The sequence below is a fragment of the Filicampus tigris genome, chromosome 12 (assembly GCF_054856515.1).
Source record: "Filicampus tigris isolate MCC_2025a chromosome 12, RoL_Ftig_1.0, whole genome shotgun sequence".
Classification (NCBI taxonomy): domain Eukaryota; kingdom Metazoa; phylum Chordata; class Actinopteri; order Syngnathiformes; family Syngnathidae; genus Filicampus; species Filicampus tigris.
The window spans coordinates 2,070,001-2,097,610 of record NC_141228.1 but is presented as its reverse complement, the minus strand read 5'-3'; the positions used below and the strand labels follow the sequence as shown (position 1 = coordinate 2,097,610).

Below are 27,610 nucleotides of genomic sequence, written 5' to 3'. Positions count from 1 at the left end.
CTGTAAACAATGGGGGCGCGGCTCCGAGCCAAGTCGCCGGACACGATCGCGCAAAAAATAGCCACCAGCAGCAGCAAGAATACCGCAGTTTGGATGTCCATTGCTACGCAAGTTACGACTATCAACTATATGAAAAAGGTATGAGGTAGAGTAATAGTAAGGAACAAAAACACACGAAATGGCTCACCGATGAGCCGGAGCTACTGTAGCGGGCTGCCACTCGCGCGGCGCCGGAACCGGAATTGCATTATTAATAAATATAGAGGTTCATCAAGTAAATTTTACGTTTTTAAATGTTGAGACTGACCAATTTGAAAAAAAACTTGATTAAATATGAGTCTACATAATACTTGCATTATTAATAAAGAAAAAGTCAACATTAGTAAATGTGAATTTAAGGGATGAGACTGACCAATTTGGAAAAAAACGTATGTAGGTAATTAAATATGAGTCTACACATTAATTGCATTAATAAGAATGATAGGGATTCATCAGGTAAATGTGAATTTAAGGGATGAGACTGAACAATTTGTAAAAAAAACGTTATGTAGGTGATTAAATATGAGTCTACAAAATAATTGCATTAATAAGAATGATAGGGATTCATCAGGTAAATGTTAATGATAAAGACCTGATTTTAAACGTTGAGGCTGGCCATTTTGTAAAAACCTTGTGTAGGTGTTTAAATATGAGTCAACACAATAATTGTGTTAATAATAAAGAAGGTCAATTTTAGTCAATGTTAAAGTTTTTAAACATTGAAGCTGAACAATTTGTAAAAAACCTTATGTAGGTGTTTAAATATGATTTTAAATAAATGAATGAATTTTTAAATTAAATATTATTTCCATGATAATGGTTTAAACTCTCCCTGACACGTCTGCGTTTATGGCTACTGACGGTTGGAGGTTCATAAGCAAGCCATTTGGGTACGTTCTTCTTAGGCGCGCAACAGAGGAGGGGGACTTTTTTTAAAAGCTAAGAAAAAAACCCACACCAAGTTACATTGTATGGTCTGTTTACAGACAAACTAATGATTAGAGTCCGTTTGTCACTTACCTAATATGTAGGGAACTTGTTACACCTCAGTACTGTTCTGAAAAGAAAAAGAATACATATTAATCATTCAGAATTTTAAAAAAGTGAGTTTATCATTATTCTAGACTAGTTGCCCCTCACCTATCCTAGTTTGACATGCATTTTGATACACAAAGCTTCTCAAGAAATCGCCGGTAAGCCACCGTTTATCTACATTCCTCTGGTTGACTCCCCCTGCCATGATCACAAGTGCAGACACACACACACACACACACACGCAATCACACGCGCACACCTACACACGCATACACACCCACACGCCCACACACACACACACACACACACACACACACGCATCCCCTCAAGGCATCCCCTCTAGAGAGGACTGCATACACACACACACACACATGCGCTCAAAAGCTTGTTGCTAGCTGTGCTGTTTATTAGAGTTTGAGTTGTACTGTATTTACTAACTCTACATGGATTGAAATCACTCCCATTGAAGAACACAGGTCAAACATTTACACGTCATCTAGTTACAATACGTGCAATGTGCTTATGATCTAACTTGGAGAACTTGGATGTTTACAAATACATCATACCAAAGTATTGTATTTAAAAAATATAGAGATATATAGATGGCATAACTTAATGTTCTATTTGGCATTTTCATGAATATGCACGAAGACATAGTTACATCTGGAACAGTTATAATGATTTCACAGATTGTTATTCAAGAATGCATGGACGTCTAAAATCCTAAAACAAATAGATAATAACATAAACTAGTGTTATTCATGAATGCATGGATAGCTAAAATCCTAAAACAATAGATAGTGACAACATGTACAAGTGTTATTCATGCACGTTCAGTTAAATGTAAAACCAGATCACATTTAGATGACATAAACTCATGTTAGTCATGAAACAAGGAGACGTATTTTAATGTACTTACTGTCCATTTTTTATGGTCTGTTTGTCTCTGAGTTTCTTTGAGATGGTGCTCCACTGAGATTCTTCTTCTTCTCGTGCCACTTCGTTCATATCGTTCATACCTCTCTGCATTTGACTCTTAATTTAAGATTTGAAAGGTCATGGGTTATTTGGAATATTGGGTTTTCTCACCCATCTTGACGAGAAAAAATCTGTATAGGCCTACACCCCCCACATTTTTCCAAGGCTATCTTCCTAATTAGCAACCTGGATGCAATACACACACACACACACAAACACCTAAGAGAACGTTGTCTGTCTGTATTTTTGGGAGTCTTTCTTACATGCAGAAAAGGAGGGGTGGAGTTGGGGGAGAGCCGTTTGTGTCGTGGTATGTGAAGAGTCCTGCGCTAAGACTTTCCAACATGTGTTGCCTTAATTGTAAACTAACCTGATGATTGTATGATAGATGCTCTAACAAGCTGTATTAGAACAATAAGGGTTGCTCTTCTCAGTCTATTAAAAAAACATAGCCAAGCATGCTAAATGGTGTACAGGTGTAGTTCAGGTGTTTCATAGGCAAATGTGTAACCCCATATTTCAGTGGCAGGGGCGGACAAAGACCAGGTTTGAGTCAATGATTCAGTGGACAGGTGTTGTCTTCTTTCCAAATAAATCCTTGATTTTTGATGAGTGTTTGATCCACAGCCTTTATGAATAGAAATACACGTCCCCTCAATCAGGATGCATTTATGAAGATCTGTTTTACTTTCTGTTTTAGTGTGTGGTAGTGCCTGCATATGAGGGAGGGTCTAAAAACATGTCTGAACAAGCCTGGACATCTACCCCTGGCTATACAATGAATTTTATGTTACAGGCGGAAGTATGATCTCATCCATGCCCATATTTGGGCATACCGGAAAAGATGGCGGCAGCCAAAAACATGTCTGTATACGTCCCTGTTATTTTGAACGTGGCGGAAGTATGATCTCATCCATACCCATATTTAGGCATGCCAGAAAAGATGGCGGCATCCTAAAAACATGTCTGTACATCGCTGTTCAAAAAATGCCCGGGCATGTCTTGAACGAGGCGGAAGCATAATGTCCATATTTGGTCATACCGGAAGGGGGCGTTAATCATAAATGACGTGTTAAAGGGGTGGGGACTAGGAAGTGAGGTCACGTAAAAATGGCGGACAGGAAACGATGTGTGTCAACGTAAAATGGCCGACCGGAAACGATGCATGGCAACGTAAAATGGCCGACCGGATGTGAGGTATCGTGGCGGCGTTAGGGGTAAAATTGCGTTTCCAGACTACAAAGGGGTGTGGTTAGATGAGGTATTGGGCGTGTTTAGGGGTGGGGCTTATGAACAACAACATGACGTCATCAAAGCATGCGGTTAGGGGCGGGACTTATGGACTACAACATGACATTTACAAAGGGGTGTGGCTAAGGGAGGGGCTCTACTTCTGGACTATAAAATGATGTCATCAAAGGGGCGGAGTTTAAAGCGGATATGACGCCACAAAATGGGCGCGGTTAAGGGGGGGCTTCTTGTGTGGCGTCACACCTGTCAAAAGTTTGACGGAAGTGGAATTGTATACTTTTTGGTGTTTGTACACTGCTTTCTCTCACAAGGTGTTACTTTTGATCCAAAATCCAAATGTCTTGTTGAAACAAGCTGCATAAGATTTTATTTGCTCATTGAGGCTGCCATTGCTGTGTGACATCTGTTGACGAAAGTACCAGTTCTTGATACAGTCATGATGAACTGCAGTCTCATTGTTGACTGAGAGCTTGCCCCATTGTATGCACTGAAATCAAAGCACCAACGCATTTCATAGCTTGATGTATTGTTAATACACACAAAGTTGGAACATCAAAATGAACAAATCTCAATAAAGACATTTATTTTGTACCAAAATAGGCAGTTAGCGTGGGGATAAATATCATATGTTATATATAGATCTATCTCTGTAATAGATTGTTTGCATCGGTGCTTAACTCTAACAGACCGTGACATAAACCCCTGGCTAAAACACAAAGCCAGAATCAAACAAAGAGTCCAGTTCTGTTAAAGCAATCAACAATTATTCATGGATATAAATATAAAGTAGCTCCAGATAAGATGATGAATGCAAAACCTTTTAGCTTACAAAATGCATATGCTGCAGAACCGGCTTCTCTGTAAGTCTCTGGGCTCCAGTCAGCTTAGGAGTGGAAAAGGGGAAAGGGGTGTGGGGGGTGGTTGGGGTATTGAAAACAAGTAATTGACAAGGTCCATCTGAGGCTGCATTTCCGAAAGCATTTCAGTATTTCAAATCTTCAACGTGATATAAGATACAAGCGCATTACTTGAGAATAGCCCCATTCACGACCGTAGCGCTCAAAGTACAAAACACTTCGATCAGACACGCAGCGCTCCCAAAACAAAATCACTAAGAAACAATAGCGTTGCATTCCATGATCTCACTATACGTACGTAATGCTATCATTTTCACTGGAATATATAAGATCCCCTGAGTATTCCTCTTGTAAACAAATAATACCCATGAGCCATCAGACTAGGAAAAACAGACACGACAGCTGAAATCGTCAACTTTGAAAGGAAACCCCTGACATCATGATGGCCACCATTTTTATGTGGATTGATATGTAACAACATTTCATGGGAGCATGCAGTCAAGTCAGTCTGATGCTTAATATAGGCAGAACGCCAGAAGAGCAAATCAAAGTAAGTGTAATGTACCAGGGCGACAGTCATTTATGTGGCAAGTCTCAGGCGCTTTTTATGAATTATGTGGCTGAAAGGCATAAATCAATTCATTATTTTGTTTTTTCCCAAGTCTTGAATAACTGCATTTTAGCCATGGAACATGACTAACAAGCTATATGACCCAAGTGGCCTTTTTTTTAAGACTCACAAGCCATTCACAGGAAGAAAGTGAATCACATACATAGACCTCCAATTTTGGTAAAATTTGCTTTCTAAGTGAATGTCAACCCAAAAATGTTGTCTATGCACCCCCACTAATCCAAACAGGGCATTCTGATTAATATTAGGTTTGTGTAAAACGAGGTAAGCAGCAAAATTCACCCATTTTTAGTCATCTCAGGGGAGGCCAGTTTGTCATTTTTGAGTTGACAAAATATAGCAAAATGGACACCACCTAAAATGGATACAAACAGGTGGATTATGCTGATTTAATTTATATCCCAGGAACGCAAAGATTAACCAGAATGCCATGTTTAGACTAGTGGAGCTTCATGTTATTGTAAAGAACATTTTTGGGTCAACTTCCCCTTGAAGGAACAGGCCTCCCTTCTAGTAGCGCACCCACAGCAAAAGACACCACTACAACAATAACATTTCTAACAGTGATGGTGGTGTGCTGGTATGGAGAGGAAAGATGGAAGGCATGAGACACTGGTTGTTTACATGGACAACAATACAATATTCCCTTACTGAGCATTCTTTAAATCGAATAAATTGAATGTGATTGGCAGAACCTTCCAAATTATTATTCACTTGACATGTTACACTGCATAGTCCAAGAAAGGAATCATATCCACATTCCATCTCTACATTACACCTTCGCAGAAGAATAAAGATGACAATCATCATGTAGTCACTTTGTCTCTATGTACTGTATGTTGATTGGAACACAAAATCCATGCAAACCATACTTAAAAAGTAATCAGAGAATGTTGTTTACAGTGGTTTATTACTGCAGTATTACTTTATTGATTCAGGTTAATATTGGCATACTGATGTCCATATAAAATTAACCAATGCAGAGAAAGAAGAGCAGAGAAGGCAGAGAATTGGATGGGATTAAGACACAAAGAAAAGTGTGTCACTGCACTCCAGTGAAAGGTCAGCTGGGATATGCTCCTGCTCACTTGTGACACTAATGAGGAAAGGTGGCATAGAAAACGAATAGGCAGATACTTCAATGCAGTCTAATTTCTTTTCGTTCACGTTTCTTTTTCTTTTCTTTTTTCTTTTTGACACATTCTGCATGTCAATTAAACCCTACTTAATCAACATATTATTTTTCCAAAAATATAAACCATGGTTGCTACATTGTTAAGCAGTAATTGTACAGTACTCTATGTTTTCTATCTGGGCCCTTTAGTCCAACATGCCACGGCACATTTAAACCATCAGCTCATATTTAAACGTGAGGCAGTCTGGAAAGGGAGTGGTGGGGTAGTCTAAGTGAGAAAGATATAAAAGTCAGAGAAAATGTGTCAAAGAGAGCTATTCAAATATAATGTGGAGCGATGACATGGAAAATGACAGACACAGTGGGAAAGAGGAGCAAGATTTTGTCCCCATAAACATGCTCTTAAAGCTACAGCGTGCAAAAGTCAGCTTCTTGTTGACAATACTATCATTCCAAACCCATATGTGAATGCATTACCCTTTGTTTATAAGAAAACAACAACAATAATGAAATCAATAAATCAGATAACGGTACATGTTCAATTGATTTGAACCACGTCCTTAAACATTAAGGAACTCAGCTGTAGGAAGATCCACCAGTGGGCTGCTGGAAAGAAGCTCCTCCCCTCTGAAGAAGTGGGAGTTACCAATCTCCAGATCAGTCTCATCCTCGTCTGTGAGTCCGTGTGTGTGTGTGAGAGAACATGGAGATACAGTATGTGTGTGGAAGAGCGAAAACAAGCCGTGTTGTGCTGCCAAAGTTGGTGTGTACAATTTACTCAGGGCCGCTCCTTAGTGGGCACCCAAATGTATGGACCCGATTGCTCTTCAATGATCTGCTTCACCTGCGAATACACTTCCTCGAGGGTTGAGCCATGGACAAAAGCTGCAGAGGGAAAAAAATCCATCAGTGTATGGCGAGGGATCCTGGAAGTTAAAGTAATTATTTTAGACTAAATATGAAAGCGGCGGCACGGTGGTCGACTGGTTAGCACGTCCGCCTCACAGTTCAGAGGTCGCGGGTTCGATCCCGGCTCCGGCCTCCCTGTGTGGAGTTTGCATGTTCTCCCCGTGCCTGCGTGGGTTTTCTCCGGGCACTCCGGTTTCCTCCCACAGTCCAAAAACATGCATGGTAAGTTGATTGGATACTCTAAATTGCCCCTAGGTGTGATTGTGAGTGCGGATGTTTGTCTCTGTGTGCCCTGCGATTGGCTGGCAACCAGTTCAGGGTGTCCCCCGCCTACTGCCCAAAGACAGCTGGGATAGGCTCCAGCACGCCCCGCGACCCTTGTGAGGAGAAGCGGTACAGATAATGGATGGATGGATGGATAAACATGAAAGCCTTTCCATTAGTTGACACAGCTGCATTAGCCGCACACTGTACAGACTTGTTACACTCTGATATGTTTCCCAAAAAGTGAATATGAAGCATGTTAAAGCACTTTGAACAACATATGGTGTAGATAAAGTACTCTCTGTCTCTCTCTCTCTCTCTCTCTCTCTCTCTCTCTCTCTCTCTCTCTCTCTCTCTATATATATATATATATATATATATATATATATATATATAGTGTTCCGGCGGCACGGTGGACGACTGGTTAGCACGTCCGCCTCACAGTTCAGAGGTCGTGGGTTCGATCCCGGCTCCGGCCTCCCTGTGTGGAGTTTGCATGTTCTCCCCGTGCCTGCGTGGGTTTTCTCCGGGTACTCCGGTTTCCTTCCACATTCCAAAAACATGCTTGGTAGGTTGATTGGACACTCTAAATTGCCCCTAGGTGTGATTGTGAGTGTGGATGTTTCTTTGTCTCTCTGTGCCCTGCGATTGGCTGGCAACCAATTCAGGGTGTCCCCCGCCCACTGCCCGAAGACAGCTGGGATAGGCTCAAGCTGTGAGGACAAGCGGTATAGATAATGGCTGGATGGATAGTGTTCCCTCACTTTTGGCAGGTTATGCGTTCCAAGCCTTCCCACAATTAGTGAATGTCCGTGGAGTAGAGGTTGACTTTTTAACTTTGATTTTAATTTTTACATCTGTTAAGCCATTACTGGAACGAACACCATGTCCAAACATAAGAGTGTCCATATGGCCACATAGCACAAGTCACTAAGTCACAGTTCGATGATCGACTTTGTGGTCATCCCATCGGATTTTCGGCCGCATGTTTTGGACACTCACATGAAGAGAGGGGCGGAGCTGTCAAATGATCACCACCTGGTGGTGTGTCGGCTTCAATGGTGGGGGAAGATGCCGGTCCGACCTGGCCGACCCAAACGTATTGTATTGTCAAAAAGTTGAGCAGTTGTGACAAGATGATTAATGCTGCACGTGCCTTTGATATGAATCAGTCAATGGTCAATGTCTTCCACTTCAGCAGGCTCACTTGAACTCCTCCATCTATCTCTTCTTCCTCCTCCATGAACTACGTAAGACTATTTCTTTTTCTTTTCTTTTTATTATGGTTTATTGTACTGTATAAGAATATCACTCAATATAACATTTTTCATTTTATGTATAGACAGTATATTTGTACATGGTATAAGGTGGTTACACTGTATATAATTTAATCTTTTAATCTAATTTTATGTTTAATAGGGAAGTCACGATTCACTCAAGCCCTGATTCGATTCTATTTCGATTTTCAGTTCCCGATTTTCACCAGTTCGGGGTGTAGTCTGCCTTCGCCCATTGACGGCTGGGATAGGCTCCAGCAACTCCCCGCGACCCTAAATAGGATAAGCGGTTTGGAAGATGACATGACATGACAGTTCCCGATTTTCGATTAGATTTTTTATTATTTTTTTTAATCGCTACCATGCTTTTTTCTGTGCGCTAGTGTGGTGCTGCAGCCATCCACAAACGCAATACGCAATGATCCTTGGTGCAAGCGTATCAAGTAAGGCTGCCACAAACTATTATTTTGCTAGTTGACTAATCGGATCATATGTAAATCGCGGCATAATCGCACCAGGCTCTTTATATGACCATCCGTATCTTACAGCTAGAATTCTTTAAAGTATGCATAAAAGAATAAAGACAATTAAGATGAAAGTACATTTAACTTGTATTAAACTTTGCAGCTTGTACCAACATTTCCGACATGTTTCTAAATGGAGTACCGTATTTTCCGGATTATAAGCCGCAACTTTTTTCCTAGATTTTGAGCCATGCGTCTTATAGTCCGGTGTAGCTATTCTGTGGATTTTTCTTCCACCGCTCGGGGCGCTCTAACCGGAATGTCAGTACAATTCAATACAATACATTACCCATTACCTGGATGTGACTGCAGGTGGAGGAGTTCAACAGGCGAGGGCGCAATAGACTAGGTTATTGCATTAGGTGCTGTAATGCTTTGATTTGATGTTTTCCAAGAGGTCCCTGAAGTGCACATGAATGCGATTGGCTGATGTTACGTCTGTTCTGTTGTTTCGATGTGAAATGCTATTGTTGATTTAGCAGGTCGTGTGTTAGATTGGCTGACTTTATTAACATAAAACAAGACAGGTGCATATGTAGAATGTAGTAGAACAATAGATGGTGGAGTCTGGTGGACATTAGCTGACAAACTGGAGCGGCAGTCGGCAGTGAAATGAAGATAAGTACTGTTTATTTTCTCTTGGTTCTCTTCTGTTTTAATGTTGCTGCAGTGTTAAAATGCACTGTTAGGAAAGAATCTGCTCAGGTACACACATGTATATTTAGAGTTCATAATCGTTCTGTAAATGCAGTAAATATAAATGTTTTCAACATAGATAGGTGCAGCTTATATGAAGGTGCGGCTTATTTAAGTTTTTTCCCAGAATGTTCTAAAACTAGAGTGGTTGCGGCTTATAGCCCGGAAAATACGGTAATTGAAATTGAGCGTGATACTATGGAAGGATTTTTTTTTTTTTTTTTTCGCAGTAAATGTTTAGTGCATTTTAAAATGGAACCCCAAACTATACACTATCCTGAGTTCCACAAATACTATGAAACGCTACCTATAAAAACTAAAAGAAACACATTTCACTTTTCTTGGGAACAAATTTAGCACAGTGCAGCACAGTGCTAAATAAAACTAAACTAAACACTTGTATTGGTTTGTAATTTTGTTTTTATTCAACCTTAATCCAAAACGTTTTGTTTTGCTTCTCTAATATGCATAATTTGATCCACACATTCAAAATGTGGTATGCACCCAAAATGGAAAAAAACAAATGTTGGGAGGAACACATATTTTTACCACTCTAAATTAGTATATTCTAACGACCTAGGTATGTTATGTATTTTATTGTTAGGTGTTGCCCATTCAGGGTTTGTGGAAAACAGGTCATGTTGTGTTAATTTTGAATGGTGGGATTTACAAGTTCTTAAACGCAACACTTGGTACGTGGTCATAGTGACCGCGAGGCAGTGAATATCCTCTCGCTGTTTGGTTTTTAATAAACGTGAGTTTGCTGACTAATGCCTCCTTAATTGGTAGTAGTTGCTATGAAATGTAAGCGTACCACAACAGGGCATGCATGCGGTGTTCACTCAGACGCACACGGTAGCCTGTGTGTGCTAACTCGCTAGCTTCCAGAAACGACTGTTCACGTCAGAATGTCAAAATTAAATCGGGCATCAGCCACAACGTGCTTCCTTTTTAGATGCTCGTCCGTGGTGCTATGAAAGGGAGATTTACATGATTTTAAATAATTTTGTAAAATACGCCCGGACTTTGGGATTCTGTTGTTAACTTGAACTCGGATAGCCATGACACCATCACCCACAATGCTTCTGTTTCATGGGTGACCTGGATTACTACAACTATGCGTTGCAGTAGGCAAGACAGAGAGAGCAGCTATGGTTAACATAAATCAATTTTATTTTTTTACATCGATGCATATTTTAAGTATTTATATTGATTTTATACCGATTTTCGCTACATTTTTACATCCTTTATGTTTAACATATTTTTTTATTTAATAAAATTGAATTTCAAAATTAAATTTAATGTGTCTCGACTTACTAACAGTTTGACTTACAAACAGCCTCTCGGAAACCCATTATGTTTGTAAATTGAGTACAACCTGTATAACGCTTGTTACGCTTACGATGTTAAGCTCTTGTGAAACAGTACATAAAATATAATTTATTTCAGTGAATGGTGCCTCACCAGTGAAATATTCTGTGAACTCCTGCTCCAGTTTAACAGCTCTGTCATAGGACTTCTTTGCCTGCTCCTCAGTGAAACGCTTATTCATCTCTCTGGAGAAACACACATAAGTCACAGTGTCAATGTAAAGCAAGGTCATTATAATAAATGTTCTTCAAGTGAAAGTTTTTAGCAATCTCAGGCCATTTATCACTTCTGTCGATTGAAAATGACATCGCAGTTGCTCTGGGCTCAGATAACGACCAATCATGGCACAGCTTCAGAAAAGAGATGAGCTGTGATTGGTCGTTACCTGAGCCCTGAGCAACTGTAATGCCATTTTCAGTCGACAGAAGTGACACAATTGCCGCCCCCATTGATGGCTAAAAACGGGTGGATTAACTGTTATTCCACAAATGCAAGATTTATCAGAATGCCATGTTTCAACTAGTGGACCTGCATAGGACATATTCTTGAAAAAAATATGTATGGCTTGAATTCCCCTTTAAACCTTCAACCTTTTTTAATCTAATCTAAACTCCTTGATGGCAAGCTCATGGAGTATTTGAGTCACGAGTTAAGTTTTTTCTTTTCAAGACCGCTGATAAAAACTGCTAAAGAATTAATTTATGTTTTCTACGACAATCGGTGGTAAAATGGGGGGGGGGAGAAATCCTGGAAAAAGAAAACCAACAAAAAAATAAGAAATAAAAAAAAAAAAAAAGAAATATTTAAAAGAAAGAAACAAAAAAATCTGTGAATATGCAAATCGTGGGTGCCGAAATCTGACTATGCAGGGGTCGACTATTATTTTATCTATATATAGAGATTATACAGTGGTGCCTTGACTAATGACTATAAATCGTTCCGTGACCACATTTAGCGCAAATCACTCGTATTGCAAATCAACTCTCCCCATTAACAATAAATGGAAATGCCATTAATCCACCCCAAAAAACAAATAATAGTTCATGGAAAATAGCAGTGTATTGTACAGTTAAAAATGACAAAATAATAAAAGAGAATGCAAAGTAATTGCTTTTCTGAAATGGAATGGGGAAACAGTTTTTAAAAATTTAAATATGTTGTATTTAACAATATAATATCCACGTTGTAATGAATGGTTTCTTGAATTGATCCACATAACCCGGCACAATCGTCATAGTAATGTAAGCACAGCACCACTGATGACTTTATGTCTGCTCTTATGACTCTCCACAATGTTGCACGCTGTCATTGGGTGGCACTACTGCACAATGGTACCCTAACATTATTGTTTATCGTAGTTGCTTGTTACTGCAATACCAGTCTGCCATACTACCGGAGACAAATTCCTTATGTGTTTTTTTTAATTGCCAATAAAGGTGATTCTGATTAAATGACTAATTAATGGATTAAGCATTGTGTATGGAAAATCTTCCAGGGGGGTCAGCAAGCACCACGACGAAAAGGCTTATATCTTGTCATCGAGACACATTTTTGACTTGCTGGCTGTGAAGTGTGCACGTTTTTTTCTTGCAATTCATTTTGTTTTTTGATTCACTTGGATTATGCCGCCATGTAGTGTTGCTGTCTTTTGTTTGAACCAACGGGAGGATGGCTTCAGCCTGTTTCGATTCCCCAAAGAAAAAGTCCTGGATGGTAGTTGAGACACCTCTACAACTTCGCATGGACATTGGGGACAATGCTTCTGGATTGGGAGACCAGGGTGGTGGTCCCTCTTTTTAAGAAAGGGGAACGGAGGGTGTGTGCCCTCTACCGAACGATCACATTCCTCAGCCTTCCTGGTAAGCTATATGCATTGGTGCTGGCGAGGAGGGTCCACCGGGAAGTCGAATCTCAGATTCAGGAAGAGCAGTGAGGTTTTGTCCCGGCCGTGGAACAGTTGACCAGCTCTACACAATCGGTAAAGTCCTCGAGGGTGCATGAGAGTTCGCTCAAGCTGTCTGTCTACATGTGTTTTGTGGATTTGCACAAGGCCTTTGGGAGATCTGTGGGAGGTGCGTTGGGAGTACGGGGTACCAAAACCCCTGATATGGGCTGTTTGGTCCTCATACCATTGATGTCATAATTTTGTTCAGGTTGCCGCCAGTAAATCACACTCATTTCCAGTGAGGGTTGGACTCTGCCAAGGCTGTCTTTTCGCGAAGATTCTGTTCATAACCTTTATGGACAGAATTTCTAGACGTGGTGCCCGGTTTGGTAGCCTCGCATCACTGCTTTTGCAGATGATGTTGTACTGTTTGCTTCTTCAAGCCACAATCTCCAACTCACACTGGAGCAGTTCGCAGCCGAGTGTGAAACGATTGGGATGAAAATCCGCACCTCCAAATCTGAGAACATGATACTCAGTCGGAGAAGGGTGGAGTGTCCTCTATGGGTCGGGGACGGGATCCTGTCCCAAGTGGAGCAGTTCCAGTATCTTAGGGTCTTTTTCATGAATTAGGGCAGTATGGAGCATGAGATTGATAGGCGGATCGGTGCAGTGCCAGTCTATTGTGGTGAAGAAGGAGCTGAGCTGAAAGGTGAAGCTCTCCATTTACCGGTAGATCTACTTTCCTACCCTCATCTATGGTCACGAGCTGTGGTTCACATCAGAAAGAACGAGAACGAGACAAGCGGCTAAAATGAGTTTCCTCCGCAGGGTGTCCGGACTATCCCTTAGAGGTAGAGTGAGAAGCTCGGTCATCCGGGGGGCACTCAGACTTGCGTCACTGCTCCTCCACATTGAGAGGAGCCAGATGAGGTGGCTCGGGCATCTGGTTAGGATGCCTCCTGGACGCTTCCCAGGTGAGGTTTTCCGGGCATGTCCCACCAGCAGGAGGCCCCAGGTACGACCCAGGACACGATAGAGAGACTATTTCTCCCGGCTGGTTTGGGACCACCTTGGGATCCTGCCAGAAGAGTTGGGAGAATTGGCTGGGAAGAGAGAAGGTTGGTCTTCCTTGCTAAAGCTGCTGACCCCCGACTCAACCACGGATAAGCGGTAGAAAATGGATGGATTTATAAAAACAAGTCGCCTGTTTATGCGCAGTGAAATCCATAGACTCGATTTAAAAAAATAAAAATAATTATTTATATAATTAATAATTATATTGACAGTTTTATAACAGAATAGATGATGGTAATTAACAATCTTTTTTTTATCATTCAAAATAGTGCTTCTGTTGCACTGACACTTTATTTTGACATTTTTGATTGAAACAGTAAATAATAATAAATTCAGGCCTGCGTGAAAGCCACATATCTAAGATCTCAAATTATTTTGGAATTAGGTTTGTATCTGCTACAGCGGCTGAAGTATCAATTATTTTGGAGGTGGGAGAACCTCAGGTTTAAGAGGGTGATTCAACACTCGTCCATAAGCTTTAGAGGGATGTCTCGCCAGGCGCTTTAGGCCTTAATGGGTTAATTGCTCAATGTTCTTGTTTTCACTAGAATGTGGAGGGTCCACAGCGGGAAAAAAATGAAAACACACACAAAAAAACCCAAAACAACCTGAGGGCAAAAAAAAAGGGCCGGCGACAGCTCATATATCAAAAAAACTTGTAAACTGGGGGAATCATAAATCAGGGTACCACTGTATTACTATTCTTATTTTTATCTTTCTTTTTTTTGCTGAACGGTAGTGTAGCAACCTCCTCTGACTCCGAAATCAGCAGACTCAATATGAACCAGAGGCTTAAGATGCTTTTTCACTTACAGGATGTTGTCAACATTGCGTGGCCTAATGAAAATGGCGATGGGATAGAGGCCTGCCAGCTGTAGACGCTTTATAGCGTTTCCTGATACATCCAGTATACAGTGTTTACCCTGAAGGACACAAAAATTTGAACACAATGAGACACCTACTCCCACTTTACATTCATCAGTCCATAAGATTAGTATTTTCTTTCTCTGTGCTGTGCCTCAACTCTTGCCATACTGTCTCCTCCATTACTATCTTACCTTGTCAGCGACTTGTCTAACAGACTGTATACTGGTTCCATACAGGTGGTTGTTATACTGTCCCGCCTCAATGAACTTGTGCTCCTGGATCTCTCGTTCCATTAGCTCTCTCGAGGCCATAAAGTGATAATCTCTGCCATCCACTTCATAATCCCGCCGTGGCCGAGTTGTGTCTGAGGAGAGTTAAGGAAGTGTTCAAATCTTTTCTTTAACAAGACCTGCTGAAAACTAAAGGTAACTAAAACAATGACCATAATATGTTTTCACCTGAAACCCATGAATATTTTAACATTATTAACCATATACACGTCAAACCTATGTGCACATTTCATACAAGTCTCTGCTGGAATTTATACTGAAGTTTAGACTCACGTGGGACGCAGGAGCCAAATTTGTCAGGAAACTCAGAAATGAGATCATCATTGACTCGATCTTTCGTTGGTCCAAGCACAATAACAGGTCTTGTGTAATTCACTGAGGGATAAAAATAGATTAAGTTAGGCAATGGAATGAAAATAAACACTATACTTCCAAAATGTATTGTCCTATCAAATACATTTGAATGAATGATGGCCCAGATACAGAAACTTTAGATGTGTATCGCACTCCACAAACTATGCTTAAATTGCAATAACTTGCCACAATTAAAAAATTGATTTGGGTGTTCAGAGCATACAGGGGGCTACAGAGAAGTGTTTGAGTTAAACAGTCTGACAGCTTCTGCAAATAAGCTTTTCCTTAGCCTGGTGCTGCTCCGGATGATCCGGTAGTATGTGGGGTGAGGTGGGTTGGGTCCTTGATGATACAGCGAACCCTTTTCTTCATTTGCATTTCTGAGTAGGCTTTAGTGTCCTTTGAAGAGCCTTCCTTTCTGCAGCTGGTGCTGAGGATGCTCTCCACTGCACATCTGTAGAAGTTCCTGAAGACACGTTGCAGCTTTCGGAGGAAGTAGATACATTGGTGAATCTTCTTCAGCAGACAGGAAGTGTTTCGGCTCCAGGTTAAGTCCTCGGAAAGATGGACCCCAAGGTACTTGTGGCTGGAGACCAATGATCAGCTTCTGAAACGGGGATGATGGAGGCATTCTTTAGGCAGATTTGCTCCCTCAGTAGGCACCGTGGGATATTGTCAGGGATGGAGCTTTGCGAGGGTTAGTCCTCTGTGGTCTTCTCCTCACGTCTGCTGGGGATAAGCTGAGGGGCATTTCCTTGAGTGGTGGTGTGAATCTGACGTTGGGGGTGTTTGGTGTTGGTATGCTCAAAGCGGGTGAAGAACTGGTTGAGGGCATCTGGCAGAAGGGGTCTTGTGAGCATTGTGTATCCTTGGTGTTGTAGTTTGTGATGCACTTAGTGCCTTTCCACAAACATCAGCCAGTTTCGGAAAGTCATTGGAGGTTAAGTGGCCATAGACTTTCTGAGTATAGGAGTATTTCACTATCCCGATGTGCACAGCCAGATCTCTTCTTGCTGCCCTGAGTGCTGATGCTTTGTGTGCCGTGAAGGCAGCATCCTAGCCTTCAGCGGTGCTCTCACCTCTGCAATCAACCAGGGCTTCTGGTTCGTGTAGATCGTAAACTACGCTTACACAGTTGTACAGTTCTTAAAAGTATTTGATAAATATAAAATAGTCTTCTGAAAAACAGTAAGTGCGGCAGTGAATGAGTGTTACATCATATTCTAACACTGCTGAGAAAACTTTCATTGCACACCATTAGCAATGTCAAAATGTTACATGTTGTTAGCATCGTAACAGAGGAAGTTAGCACGTCAAATATATTTGTGGGATTCACTGCAAAAAGCAAAGGCTAATAGACACTGTCAAATTATCATTCAGTCGCTTTCAAAAATCTACATTTATTTTGTATCAATGATAAAACAACAATTGGGTTGATTGTTACAATACTTTTATATTAAGTATCCCCCCCCCCCACACACATACGGTAACTTCAATAAATCACTGACCTTCCTGCTGTATAACGGCTTGGTAGGTTAAGAACGTCTCCTCCTGGCCAGCTAATTGGACACAGAAAGGTTAGGGACACATTTAAATGCAAAGAGAACAAAATACACAATCTTACCATTTCTATACATTCAAATTTACCACTTTGCCCTGGAAAAGCAGAGTCTCACAGAGATGCAAAACACACACATGCACACTAGGACCAGAGCCGCCTAACCCTACACGAAATATAGGCTAGGGGCACACATGCCTCCAGCGGGCGCCACAAAATCGGGATAGAAATTCACATTTGTTTTATTTACCGCCATATTAAATCTAGCAATTACTTCAATTAACTCTTGATATGTAAAAGCTAGGAAAGAATCATTTGTAAAGCAATGTCTAATCCATATTACTACAAATCAGGGGTGTGCAGAGAGATTACAGGTCCCTTGCCACATTCCCCTCTGCTCTTTGATGTTCAAAGTGCCCTTTTTTTATTTGTATTTATTAAGTTTGAATGTGCTTGTGTGTGAAAGCCTGTCCATGGATTTACAAGGGTAAAATGTTATTTAAATCAGACTACATTTTTTTCAAACAAAAGTAATCTAGGAATCAATAAAGTTATAAAGGTTTGATTTAGCAAGTGTGTGAATGAGAGAGGGGAGGACAGCGTGAGCTGCGGAATGGGTAAGAAGCACATAAAAGGGCAAGGGCAATCACTAAACAACTAACTACTATGAAAACGACCCTTCCTGCTTAGTAATATAGCCACGCCCCCATGTCTTGGTGGGAGTCAGCGGAGACACCATCACAAATTGTCCATTCAAAATCATTGTACATACATCACTAATAATGTCAAAATATGGCGATCAATCGGCACCAAAATGTATGTGGACATCTCTACTTATCACCACGTCAACCTCTGAAAATATCACAACCATTAGCCTCTCCATGGCTCACACTTTCTGCAGTGCATATCCTCACTAGGGGTGCGGGTGCGCTGGATTTGTCAACAAAGTCCAACTTGAGTTGTCGGTCAGCGCAGTGATATTGATACACTCGAAACGGCTACTTCAGCAAGCACACGCTTGCATGCGCTGACATGGAGCTGAATCACAAACGAAAATGCAAATAGTATGTAGACAAATTTTAAATAGTTTGTTTTAAATTGTTCTTAAGTGTTAAAAAATGGCCAAATGCATTTTTTTTTAGTTTATCAAGCGTATTGTAGTTAGTGTCCCTACAGTAATTTTTTGTATTAATACGAATAAAAAGAATTATAAGTTGTTTCGCTGTCAGCTATTATTTCACTGCGTTTTACTGATGTTTTAAGTTTTTGCCGCTGTACCGTTTCAGTACCGTATTGAGGTATTGTGTGCAGATAAAGTACAGAAGTCCGAATTTTGATATTGTAAGAACGCCACTTAACACGCTGTCTTGGTCTGCGTTTCCAAAATGGAATGCTCTATGGAATAAAATCAGCAGGGTCAATGCAAGCATGTGAACGCAGTCGGACCCGAGTTCTGGAGTTCTCCATGTTCCTGACTGGAGAAAGGGTTGCGCACATTCAAAAAGAGAAGGGAGAAAAGAAATATGCAAAGCATGCACAGCACAGAAAAAAAGGGGTAAATTGGCAGAACTTAATTGTTTTTGATTAAGAAAATACTGTATATGCCAACTTTGCTAAAAATTGTGCGTGAATTCCCCGGTCAAAGCTCAATAGAATTCAATTATATGTCATTGTGTGAAGGCGAAGGCTTGGAATATTATCCCTACAGTTTATTATTGTGTGAAGGCTAAGGCCTTCACACATATGTTATTCCTATAGTTTATTATTATTATTATTCCACTTTTTAACACATTTTTTGGTGTGCGACTCCTTCCACATTTTTCACCCGATTCACTTCATTCAAGTTTCAAAACATTCAGAACATTCATGGCTTGCGGGGTAGTATTTTCTTTCATTCCCCAAATTTACCGTTTCCCCAATATTTTCCACTTTTCACCCCAAAAAATCCCATTGATTTCCAATGGCACTTTCAACATTTCCCATTTCCACCATTCCAATTTAAAATTCACAAGATTCAACTCATTCAACTCCCTGGTAAAGCTTTTCAACTTATTCACCTGTAAAAAAAACACAAAATTCCACCATTCATTCCCATTGCCATATTCAACAATTCACATTTACATCATTCCAATTTAACATTCATCTCATTCAACTCATATTGGTCAACCTTTTCAACACACCCCAAATTCCTATTTCACACACATCCAACTCATTCACCCTTAAAAAACCCACAAAAATTCAACTATTCACCATTCATTTCCATTGGCACATTGATCTTTTCATATTTATACCATTCCAATTTCCACAAATTCAAATCATTCAACTCATTCAGCTCACATTCAACTTTTCAACACCCCAAAATTCCTACTTCCCACACTTTCAACTCATTCACACTTAAAAAACCCACAAAAATTCAACCCAGAAATGGACCGGAAGGGACCCATATGACCCGAAAGTGACCTGAAAGTGACCCAAGTGACCCAGAAGTGACCCACGTGACCCGGAAGTTACCCCAAAGACCCAGAAGTGACCATGAAGGGACTCCCAAGTACCCATCACATTCAGTAATGGCACAACATTTACACCATTCCAATTTCAAATTGACAACATTCAGCTCATTCAACTCACATTCTCACATTGGGGGTGACATGACTCAGTGATAGAGTGGTTGTTTCCCAACCAGAGGTTGTGGGTTCGATCCCCAGCCATTCCATCCTTGTTTGCCTTCTTTTTTTCCTGACTTCCTTCTTTTATTTTTTCATTACTTCCTCTTTTCTTTCTTCCCTTCTGATTTGTTTATGTCCTCCTCATTCCAGGCTATTATATATCATTTGAGGTCATTCAGCTTCATTCAATTACATTCAGTATCATTTCAACGCATTCCAAAGTTTTTCATAGAGGTCATTCATATTCATTCAGGATCATTCAACTTCATTCAGTATCATTCAACTTCATTCCACTTAATTCTACTTCATTTCAATTCAATCCTTTTCATTCGATTTCATTCAACTTCATTCCACGTAATTCAGTATCATTCAACTTCATTCAGTATCATTCGACTTAATTCAATATCATTCAACTTCATTCATCTACATTCAACTACATTCCAATGCATTCCTTAGTTTTCATTCAGCTTCCTTCGCCTTCACACGCAATTTCTCCAGAAATTGCATTCTCTAGTTTAATAATAATCTCTGCCTGGTTAGCCTGGTGCTGTTTCCTGTGTGTACGTAAACAAAGAAAGTTAATTTTCAACCAACTCTTGTGGCTGAATTTGTCTTTTTATAAAAATATTATTTTAGTAAAAGTGATGTTGGGCAATAACTAAATGTGCACATTTCTATTTTCTATTTTTGTGTGCATCATACACAGCACAAGGTGGATGAGTTTCAAGTGAAAACTAGTGTTGTTCCGATGCCATTTTTTGGCCCGATATCGATTCCAATACCCAGCTGTGCGGTAAAGGCCGATGCCGATACTGTACTGATACTAGACTTTTGAAAAAGAAAAAAAAAAAGATATAATAGGCATTTTTTTCTTGTAATTCTAAAGAACTGCATACTCACTTGGGTGTAAAACCATTGCTATCATGGCTTGGTCAGACTTAAAAACCTTTGTGAAACAGGAAAAAATAAGAAATAATATACACGAGGTATCTTTGAGAGGGATTGTGTCGAATTAATTACAAAAGCTATAGGACATTATTAAAAAAGTTTGTTTTGAGTATTAGTGACCCATCGCAACAACTTCCGCTCCCAAATCCGCTTTCAAAACCAAAAACAAGCAGTAGAAAAATCCAACAAGTTCAACTCCAAAATCCAAAATTGAACAGTGTTTGTTGTTGCGGTCAAGTCCCCTTGTTAATACTCGTTCACGTGTTTCGTTCTCAAATGTTGCATCAGGTTTAACGTATTGAACCTGGCCACTTTGGTTCTGCCTCTTGCAACATTCGCATTAGCTGGAGTTTCTATGTTGAAGTAGTTACATATCGCCGACATCATATCTCCTGTACCACACTGTACAACCACCACCCCCGCCCCCCCACACACACACTTGAAAAAGCAGCAGGGAGCAAGATACAAAGCACATCATTCAACATTCTTTATTAGTACAGCGTCGGGAAATGGCATCGGCACGTTATTTGTAAGTACTCGCAGATAACGATACCAGTGTTTTAATGTGGTATTGGGATACTTCCCGATACCAGTATCGGTATCGGAACAACACTAGTGAAAACCCAAATGCTGATGAACTGAAAACCATATGCCAGTGTTTGTGAGAATGGATATGATACACACTGGCCAGCAGGGGGCAGTGATAACACATTTACTTACCATTTTCCTCTTGATCCTGCACAGAGAACCACAGAAAGAAAAATACTTAGTGGATTATCACAACATATGGCTAAATGTTATCAGTATATACAGCTCATGTTTTCTCTTGATTGCAAACACACACATGCACACACAAATTGAAGGGAATGTTGTTGTTTTTTCCATTTAGCATCCCTTCACAAAGTGTGAGGAAAACAGGGAGATGGTGTGAGCTATCGTTAGACTTGGGGGGCCACGCCTTTTCATCACTTTATTGTTTAATAAAAAGGGTTAAAGCTGGTTTAAAGCATTAGGTTGCTTCACCCATGAACTTCAACTACAGTATTTATTCCGTCTCAACATTTCACAGGCCATTTGTATGGAAGCCCATTCCCGCCAGTAAAATAAATAAATAAATAAAATGAATAAAAAATACGCCAGTTAGAAATAAATAATAATAATATTTGTTTTTCTTTGGAACAAGCCCATTCCCGCCAGTAAAAAAAACAACAACTTTTTTTTGTTACTTGGAAGAAGCCCATTCCCGGCACTAAAATTTTTTTGTTTTTGTTTTTAGTCCAGCTGGTAAAAAAAATAAATAAAAAACTTTCACATGCAAGCCGCATCCACAGACAATCTCCGTTTGAGCTACACAAAGTTGCACTCAAAGAGCATGCACAAGTTGACTTTATGAAAGTATTATTGTATACTCGTATTTGACGACGTGTTAAAATGGTGTGAGTTGTGGTTTTATAGGCCTTTATGGGGTATAGCCCATTACGTTGAAGCAAAGGGTTGCACGCACTAGGTGGGTATACCTTCAGTCTCTTCAGATGCCGTCTATATCAAACATTATTAGTGGACAAAGTACAATTGAGAACCCTACTCCCCTTTTTTTCACCACTGGCGGAAATAGGGCTTCTGCAAAAAACTTTTTTTTGTTTTGTTTTTTTACTGGCGGGAATGGGCTTCTTCCAAAGAAAAAAAAAAAAATCATTTTTTTTACTGGCGAATTTCTTTTTTTAAATTTTAATGGCGGGAATGGGCTTCCATAAGTTTGTGTTCTGTTAATTAGAAAACCAGCTATAATTTTACTGTTTTGACATCAGTAGTAGTACAGTATAGTACAACACTGCAACATGGTAGCCAAGTTAGAGCAAAAGCAATGGAAACGGCAAGGTCTATTTGATTGACACTCACTGATCTATCCTGAGTCATCATCACGTAGGCTGTCTTTAACCTTGATCTCTCCTTTTTCTCTGCCCTGTGAAAAAGGAGGTGAAACATCAACCATGACCAGGATAATACACCTCTGTATATCCTCCATTAGAATGCTCACTATATTTTGACAGTATATACTGTAAAGTACATGACACATAACAGATAAACTATTAATAATTACCATCAAAAGTTATGAATACCTCTTCATCCAAAGCCTCAAATTCCAGTTGCTCACTCCATCACTCATTCCCACACCTCCAGTCGCTCTAGATTCCTCTTTTTCCTCTTTTTATATGCTATCGTTTCAAAACAAATTCATCTTCCAGTCTACCACCTCTTACATCAACTCCCCAACCCTTCACTTCTTGAGTGGTAACAACATTTAAATACCTACCTGAGAAAAAACATACAGAGTAAAAAAAAACAATCCTTTTGTGAAGAACCACCAGATTATTCATACCAGCACTGATTTGAATAGTAATAATCAAGAATTAGAGGTCTCTAAACCAAGCAATTATTCTTCAAATTTTCCACATCTTCAATTTCAGTTTTTCCAGGTAATGTAGTAATCCTGAATGTTACATGACTGGCAGTTAGGAAGACACAATTTCCAGGAACTCGCCATCTAGTGACCGACATTCGCCCTTTGGCCACAATGGCACCTTAAACTAACCTTCGACGGCTGGGGATGACTCCAACCTCTGGGCAGTTTGGGGGTGGGGGGCTCAGGTGACGCGCAGGCCACCACTCTTCTTCACCGGCACTGCTCACATGAAGGATGTCTCCAAAGCGGAAGGGCAGAACCTGATTTGGGGTGCTCATGTCTGATGCACTTCCGTCATAGTCGAAGAGTGCTCTGCCAGCACACATAGAAATACAAAGTTGGACAGATACATCCATCGCAAACGCACCAGTGGTTACAAAATCAAAAGGATGTATAAATCTTTAAGTGACAAAATTATCAGGTGTGTGGGCCATTGCCTCTATAAGATTCTATGATAGGAAAGCTGTAGATGCATGAAACATGCATGGTAAAATATTGGAAGTTGATCACATACATTTCAGAAAATCTGCTATATCATACCAACTCTAGTAACCACTTTAATATCAACTAATATCACAAAAACGTGTACCGTATTTTCCGGACTATAAGCCGCAACTTTTTTCCTAGATTTTGAGCCATGTGGTTTATAGTCCGGTGCGGCTATTCTGTGGATTTTTCTTCCACCGCTCGGGGCGCTCTAACCGGAATGACAGTACAATTCAATACAATTAACCGAATGTGACTGCAGGGGGAGGAGTTCAACAGGCGAGGGCGCCATAGACTAGGTTATTGCATTAGGTGCTGTAATGCTTTGATTTTATGTTTTCCTATTGTTGATTTAGCAAGTCGTGTGTTTCGTTGGCTGACTTTATTAACATAAAACAAGACAGGTGCATATGTAGAATGTAGTAGAACAATAGATGGTGGAGTCTGGTGGACATTAGCTGACAAACTGGAGTGGCAGTCGGCAGTGAAATGAAGATAAGTACTGTTTAGTTTCTCTTGGTTCTCTTCTGTTTTAACCAGCAACGTTGCTGCAGTGTTAAAAGGAACTGTTAGGAAAGAATCTGCTCAGGTACATACATGTACATTTACAGTTCATAATCGTTCTGTAAATGCAGTAAATCTAAAAGTTTTCAACATAGATGCTGCTTATATAAAGGTGCGGCTTATTTACGTTTTTTTCCCAAAATGTTCTAAAATTAGAGCGGGTGCAGCTTATATAACGGTGCGGCTTAGCCCGGAAAATACGGTAAATAAAAATATTTCGATTGATAACACAAACGAGACGGAATTTTGATAAATACTACAGCTGCGAGATGTACACATCTGTGTGCCACTATGATGCAGTGTGTCTGTATGCGTTTGCTTGGCTGAATGATGATCTGACTTTGTGACCCACCACACAAACGCGTCCACAGGGAAACAACCTGGAAAAATAGGGCAGCAGAGTGTGTGTGAGTGTAAAGCAGAGCTGAAATAACACCCCTAAAGTCTCCATTGCCTTCATCAATAAAACAGAGCAGAGACGGAGAAGGGTAAATCAAGAGAGACAGAGAGAGTGGTAGACAGACACAGTCTACCAATCTTGAAAAATCTCCATACATTTGAAGGATTTCAGAAGAAATATTAATCAAATGGGCTGGCAGTAGCTCATCTGGAAGGACTTGTTATGTGGAGCCAGGGGTCCACCGTTCAAGTCTTGCTGCAGAAAAATGTACAACTAGTTGTTGCAGAGATGCTAGTCTACTTGCTGGCTACTGTCGAGGGTGTCCTTGAGCAAGGCACCGGCTCCACCCCCAAGCTCGAGAGGGGCAACAGCCCTTTGACTGATATCTCCGGTGGCGTGCCTGCAGGTGTGGAGAGCACCACAGTATACAGCAGAGTGCGAGCGGACTTTCCTCTTGAGAGATTATTAGAAGAAATTAAAAAAAAAAAAATAATAATAATAAAAGTTGGCAGATAAAACAGCGTGCTTTAATGCACGTTCCACTGAGAACGTTTAGTGTAGAATGCGTTTAGGACGCAGTCAGCATGCTGAAGGTTACAGAATTGACTCAAGGCATTCTGGATGATTTCATTGGTCAACAGTTGCAAAGATTGAGGACTTAAATGTTTTAGTCATATGCTACATTGATTGAGCCTTGTTTTATAATTAAGGTCAATGTCAATTTAATATGTAGTCAATGGATATTCCAGTAACTGCACGGAACGTACAGGAATCTATCAGATCTAATTACATGGGTCAAGAAACACATTGATCGCAGCAATGTTCAAAGGGAATACATGATCAAATTTGAAACTGTTTTTTTGGGGGTTGACATTGTTTTCCGCAATATTGCAATACAACGTATGACATGCAGTAAACCAAAGCCAATCACATTAACAAAGGTTTAACTCTTGCATACTGGTAATTTCCCATGCAAACATGCTAGTATAGTACCGATACTGTATGTTCTGTGTCAATCTTATCCCAGGCCAAGAATATCCTGAGAATTATTGACGATATCAAATTATGAATTACAAATGTATTAAATAGGAATTTGTCAGAGATTATGATAAATGGACGATTAACCTTTAATCAATGTTTAGAAGATTATTGTATTTTTATTATAATTTTTTGTAATAAGTTTTACGCCACTAATGTTTGGATAAAAAATGATTTTTATCTTTCACCTTGTTTTTGGAGCTGCAATTCTCGTGCTTGTGTTTAGGCACTTTCTGACCACTGTATTTGCAGGAGTAGGAGTGCGCTTCTTGGCTTCCTAAAGCAAGCCATTTTAAACTAAATGAAAACTTTTAGGAGTTAAAACAGCTGCAGGCTGCCACCGGCGTTCTCCCGCTTTTACAGTTCAATAGAGAGCTAAATAAGTGTATGTGAAATGTATGTGGGTATACGGGATAGATAGCACACTCAATTTACCATTTTAATCACATTGGATTTTTCAGCTGTTGGACTATGACATGTTTTTCTTTTTTTTGGGGTGGGGCGTACTGATGGACTGACGATGAACGGACTGGCGGACTGCTGAAATTAGAAAAAAATGGAAGCAATGATGGAAGCACGGTTAAAATAACATGACTGACCAACTGATGATTACAATTTGGCTGGGCTTGAAAAAAATGACGAACGGGTGCCCAGGCCGCTGATTTATGACTGATGGGCACAATTTTGTAAATTGCTCGCCTCTTCTGGTTTACTCTTTCATTGTTTCGAGATTCCCCAAGGACCTTCTAAACACCAGGTTGGTGCATGTTGCGGGTTCTCAGGATGGTTTTAAACGCCCAGGAACTAGGGTAGGGCGGAACTTGATATTTATTAATTTTTGTAAGCCAACATTAATGTGATGAAAGTCGAGCCAAAGTGGACAAGTCGCTGATGACAATTTTTCAGTTCAGTATTACGGTATAATCTAAAGTACTAAATCACAGGAGGAGGGAATTTATGCAGAATTTACATGGTGGAACACATGAACAAAACGTGGGCTGCAGTCCGCTGTGGCGTGATATTTGCAGCCAAAGAAATAAATCGGCTCACCTGGCGTGCTTGTCACTGGGAAAGCCGGGGAATGTTTGGGCAACAAAACACTAAGGAGGGTGAATACTATTGCAAGGTACTCTACATGAATTGGACTCTGTTTCAAGATCCCCCCCATGCCCCTTCAAAGACCAACGGGTTCATTGTTTCTGCAGTAACCTGTGCAGATGTGGTGGGAATGGAGCAGAGATGTCAAGAAATGAAGTGAAAATACTTCGTTACCTTAAGTAGAAATTTGGGTTATCTATACTTAAGTGGAGTACTGTAATAATTTTCAGCCTACTTTGTACTTCTACTGCTTACATTTTTACGCAAATATTGATACTTTCTACTTCTTACACACACAAAAATGGCCCGTTACTATTTCCGTGTTTCTGTGGCAACCATGTATAGACTATCAGGTCGCACATACCATATTGAAATGAAAATGTTTTTCTCCAAGCATTACTTTTAGCTTTATATTTAGCAGTAGTTTTAAAAGCATTACTTTTATACTTTTACGTAAGTAAAAAACTCGTGTTGATACTTGTATTAAAGTCTTTAAATCTCAATATTTATACTTCTACTTGAGACATGAACGTGAATTTAACATCTCTAGAACAGAGACAATTCAGGGGACTGTTTCAAGCACCTTCTCGAACACTAATACCACTGGAGCAATACACACAAAATACTGAGATTTATGGCATGTACAAAGTTTCAAGATTCCTGGCATTTCCACATCTTCCTTGATTTAGCATACTGGCAAATCTAAAATCCATTTAGTATAAATATGTCAAAATTGACATGGAACAGTCTCGATGTATGTACACATATTGCACCACCTTTTTGTTAAATTTGAGGGTGCAAGAATAACATTTTGTGAATTTCAATTGCTGTCAAAAGGGATTTAATTACATAATATTTGAGTCACAAACACTATGTACAGGTAAACGGTGCTGCCTAATATTGGTCTTTCGGCTTCTCCCATCAGGTGTTAGTACAGCAAGTCATGGT

General features: G+C 40.1%; 1 protein-coding gene across 9 annotated transcripts in view; it reads right to left on the bottom strand.

Moving 5' to 3' along the window:
- Nucleotides 1-3,642: 3,642 nt before the first annotated feature.
- The window catches only part of LOC147138033 (discs large homolog 1-like protein), a 184,438-nt gene continuing 160,470 nt past the window's right edge, over nt 3,643-27,610 (bottom strand). For all 9 annotated transcript variants that reach the window (XM_086048009.1, XM_086048014.1, XM_086048017.1 and 6 more), the window contains 9 exons: nt 23,206-23,388; nt 22,512-22,575; nt 21,333-21,348; nt 16,949-16,999; nt 15,360-15,461; nt 14,988-15,160; nt 14,743-14,852; nt 11,061-11,152; nt 3,643-6,811 (listed from right to left, as the gene is read on the bottom strand). In XM_086048009.1, the coding sequence (XP_085904135.1) occupies nt 6,705-6,811; nt 11,061-11,152; nt 14,743-14,852; nt 14,988-15,160; nt 15,360-15,461; nt 16,949-16,999; nt 21,333-21,348; nt 22,512-22,575; nt 23,206-23,388 (898 nt within the window). In that variant the 3' untranslated portion in view covers nt 3,643-6,704. The remainder of the gene's footprint in view (nt 6,812-11,060; nt 11,153-14,742; nt 14,853-14,987; nt 15,161-15,359; nt 15,462-16,948; nt 17,000-21,332; nt 21,349-22,511; nt 22,576-23,205; nt 23,389-27,610) is intronic.